General features: G+C 43.3%; 1 protein-coding gene across 1 annotated transcript in view; it reads left to right on the plus strand.

Annotated features, from left to right (window-relative positions):
• Positions 1–5: 5 nt before the first annotated feature.
• SNX18 (sorting nexin 18) overlaps positions 6–4,400 on the plus strand; it is a gene marked incomplete at its 5' end in the record, with an annotated part of 20,028 nt that continues 15,633 nt past the window's right edge. Inside the window, one exon of the mRNA XM_010176977.1 lies at positions 6–795. Coding sequence (XP_010175279.1) covers positions 6–795 — 790 coding nt within the window. The remainder of the gene's footprint in view (positions 796–4,400) is intronic.

The raw sequence follows: 4,400 nt of genomic DNA on the forward strand, positions 1-4,400 counted from the left end.
ACCCCTTCCAGTGCTCCATTGAGGACCCCACCAAGCAGACCAAGTTCAAGGGCATGAAGAGCTACATCGCCTACAAGCTGGTGCCCAGCCACACCGGGCAGCAGGTGCACCGCCGCTACAAGCACTTCGACTGGCTCTACGGGCGCCTGGCCGAGAAGTTCCCCGTCATCTCTGTGCCCCACTTGCCGGAGAAGCAGGCCACCGGCCGCTTCGGGGAGGACTTCATCAAAAAAGGCCTGGCCTGGTGGATGGACCACATGTGCAGCCACCCCGTGCTGGCTCAGTGCGATGCCTTTCAGCATTTCCTCACCTGTCCCAGCACAGATGAGAAGGCCTGGAAACAAGGCAAGCGCAAGGCTGAGAAGGATGAGATGGTGGGTGCCAACTTTTTCCTGACCATCAGTGTCCCCACAGGCCCTGGGGCCAGCCTGGACTTGCAGGAGGTGGAAAGCCAGGTGGATGGCTTTAAAGCCTTCACGAAGAAGATGGACGAGAGCACCCTGCAGCTTAATCACACGGCCAACGAGTTTGCCCGCAAACAAGTCACTGGCTTCAAGAAGGAATACCAGAAGGTGGGGCACTCCTTCAAGTGCCTCAGTCAGGCTTTTGAGCTGGACCAGCAGGCTTTTTCGGCTGGCCTCAACCAAGCCATAGCCTTCACTGCAGAAGCCTACGATGCCATCGGGGACCTGTTTGCAGATCAGCCCCGACAGGACCTAGATCCTGTGATGGATTTGTTAGCGCTGTATCAGGGGCATCTGGCCAATTTTCCAGACATCATCCACGTCCAGAAAGGTAACACCCTTACATGTTTTCTGAAAGTATGAAGTTTTATGTTTCAGTAGTATGCACACAGATGTAGGGACCAGGGGCTAGATTTGCCCTGCCTGTGGCTTGCTGGTCTTTGGTTAAATCTTTCTGTGTTTACTCAGGTAAACTGTTGCTAAAAATACAAAAACACAGCAGTGGCAATTTTTGTTCTGTGCCAAAGGTCTAGACATAGTTGGGAATTTTAGTGGTCAGAGGTTGCTGTGTTTGGCTGTTGTGTGTCCCTGAAAGAAACCGCATCTGCCTATACTCCTGGTACATTAAAGATTAATGGATTTGTTTACAAACCCTGGAGATCAAGTGGTATGAAAACAACTATTACTCTTTTATGTGTATTAGCTATCTTATATCTCTGATCTAGTAGATAATAAATATGAGGTAATCTGAAGATACAGGTACTTCTTGGAGTGACCACCTTGTTTGAGGTGAGCATGGTGGTGTGTGCGTTTTGCAGTGTCAGACAGTCAGATGAAATGTTTTAAAGCCGCTGGGGTTTCTCAGTTCAACCGTGCATTAAACTCTCTTGGTGCCTTTGTAAGAGTGATGGTGTTCTTTGTTTGCCCTTATTATAATAAAAAAGATGTTGGTCACCTGTTATCTTTTCAGCATCTTTCTAGCTGAAACATACTTCTGATTGCTGTTTGTGTGGTGCTTTGTGATCCATCAAAGAGAAAGAAACTGCAAAAATGAAAGAATCATCTGCTGTCTAACTGGTGACACTTACTCAGATAAATAGAAGTTTGTAGAACTATATATGTGTAGATGATTTCTCTGCTGTGAAGTTAATTATATTAGTGTATTCTTCACCACTGTGAGAAGACTAGTCCTTCTCTCGTTCCTTTTGCTGTTACATTCCTTACTTGTAGTTTTCAGCTCAAAGATCAGGGCGTGTGGGGATTGGAGCTCTGAAAGAGACAGAGAAAACATCCCATATGCTCTGCAGAAATGGGTGTGTGTCAACAGTTACCTGAGACAATGCATGAGCTTTATTGAAGATTATTTTGGAGATTAATAATAAGTGGTGTTCTGCATCCCAAGAGGCAGAGCTTGAATTGTCAGTCATGGTAAATCAGTCTTTTGTGCTCTTACGTGACATTTCCAGGCTTTTTGCATCTGGAACAGTACCTTGAGTTTGACGATAAAAGGGTTGGAAGAGGGTTTTTTTTCAGTAGATCAAAAAGGCAGGGTTCCAGGAGAGGTATCCGTTATTGCTGCGAAAATCCGAGGAGACAGAGTTGGTACAAAGCACACAATTTGTTGCTACTGAAGAAAGTGAGCTTTTCATAAAAATTGCACGCATCAAAGTCAGATTCCCATTCTCCTGACGAACCTTGAAAATTGTTAGTGGAAACTTAAACAATCTTAATATTATTTTGAAGAGAAAAGAGAAGTGTGCAGTGTAACCTTTGAGGAATTGTTCTCCTAGCCCCAGTAACATTGTGTTCTGATAAAAACTTTCAAGTATTTTAGATTTGGAGAGGAGGGTGGCCTTGACAATGCCTCATGTTTGGGAGCAGAGCATTTTCAAGGGGGTTGACAATGAATAATATGATTATCTGTAAACTTCTGGAAAAAAAGTAAAGCGAAAGATTTTTTTGTTGTTGTTAGGTGGAAAAAAACAGTGGATTATATATACTGTTTAAATAATATATCCTGAAGTTTTAAGGTTACATAGAGTTCTTCCCTGTGGTATTTCTGGAGACAAGACTTTGAAGAGAGGATTGGGAATAAGAAGATACATGCTTGACTCAACCCTATTTCTTTTAGAGTTCTGTTTGAATATGTGCTTACTGGTTAGGTTTACCTGGCTAAACCCAGGAAAGTTCACCTAAATGAGCTTCCACTAGAGCAGGGCATGAGCATGGTGTATATGTAGAGTTGATCTGGTGCCACAGCATTGTGCTGGAGCTTGTTGGAGAAGCATACAGCCAGTCTGTATGTAGGTGTTAATGCGCCAGCGCTTCTGCACTAACACTGCTTTCAACACAGTATTATCTCTGGGTACGTACTTGCCATCAGAAAATGGCATGAGCTTGAGAGGTTGGTCTCTTGAGTGTCCATGCTGATGACAGGAACAGGGTTAGAACCAGGGTATGTGTTTACTGGTTTTGTTCCTATTAACAAACAGGTAAATTGGAGGAAAACCAAGGGGAAAATGTTTTTTACACGCAGTATGTTGCTGCTTTATTACTCTTAAGAGTTACTTGTAAAAAGGGATAACTTTTCAATTCCAGATTGTAAACTTCAGATGAAAATATGAACTGTTTGGTGTTATTAAGACATAAGAGCTTTCTTTTAAATTTACTGCCCAGGGTAGTTGCCAGTTTTGAGAATTATTATTGTCTGTATAGACTAAACAAATGTCTGTTGGTGATAATAGATCATCTGAAAAATAGAGTTGACTTGTCTTTCTTCGAGTGTTTTATTTTCTAGCATACAGTTTCTTTGTGTAGTAAAATGACACTAAAGTGCCCTTAGAAGTAGTAGAAACAGCAGTCTGTTTGATACATTGCTTAGATGGCCATGCCTTTAAAAGATGAACTCTAAAGTTAGGATTTTGTTCTCCTTTGTTTTCTATATAGTGCAAATACATTGTCCACTTGGGATAAAGATTAAAACCTTTTCTAGACTCCATTTCGATATTCCCCTAGACCTCAGAAGGACTGAAAAATAAAGGCAGGTGTGCCCAAAACATACCCATGTCTGTGAATAGAATATTCAACTGCATTGCCTGATTATGGATTTGCTCTACTGCAGATGCAGATAGTTGAACAGCTGCTGAATGTGATTTGGAAGTGTGTTTTGTGGTATGGACTGAGAAGTCTGTACTTCTGCAGAAAGAGCAGACAATCTATAAGTTAGAGGCAGAAATGTCGCTCAGTTTGGGCTTTGTCTTTTATCCTAGAATTATAAACCAAAGCCTTGTAAGCCCCCCTGTTGCTTCATCTGTGTATCAGAAGGAAAGTTTGTTAATCATTGTACTTTTAATTCCTCTGGGGTCCATCCAGGTCTTTCTGCCTCTTGGGCTGAGGACATCCTACATCATCTGAAGTGTGCTGAAAGGGATTGTCATTTTGGTCACTTATGAAAAAACACGTGAACCAATGGACTGTGGGAATATTTTCAAACTGTTTATTATCTTATTAATCGCATGAAGTTCCACAAGGCCAAGTGCTAGTTACTTGGGAGAAGAGACCGACACCCACCTCGCCACAGCCTCCTTTCAGGTAGTTGTAGACAGGGATAAGGTCTCCCCTTCAGCCTCCTCTTCTCCAGACTAAACAACCCCAGTTCCTTCAGCTGCTCCTCATAACACTTGTTCTCCAGCCCCTTCACCAGCTTCGTTGCCCTTCTCTGGACATGCTCCAGTGTCTCAATGTCCTTCTTGCAGTGAGGGGCCCAAAACTGAACACGGTACTCAAGGTGCAGCATCACCAATGCTGAGTACAGGGGAATGATCACTTCCCTGGTCCTGCTGGCCACACTATTTCTGATACAGGCCAGGATGCCATTGGTCTTCTTGGCCACCTAAGCACACTGCTGGCTCATGTTCAGTGGCTGTCGACCAGCAT

Source organism: Antrostomus carolinensis, unplaced genomic scaffold (assembly GCF_000700745.2).
Source record: "Antrostomus carolinensis isolate BGI_N321 unplaced genomic scaffold, ASM70074v2 scaffold18990, whole genome shotgun sequence".
In the NCBI taxonomy this organism is placed as follows: domain Eukaryota; kingdom Metazoa; phylum Chordata; class Aves; order Caprimulgiformes; family Caprimulgidae; genus Antrostomus; species Antrostomus carolinensis.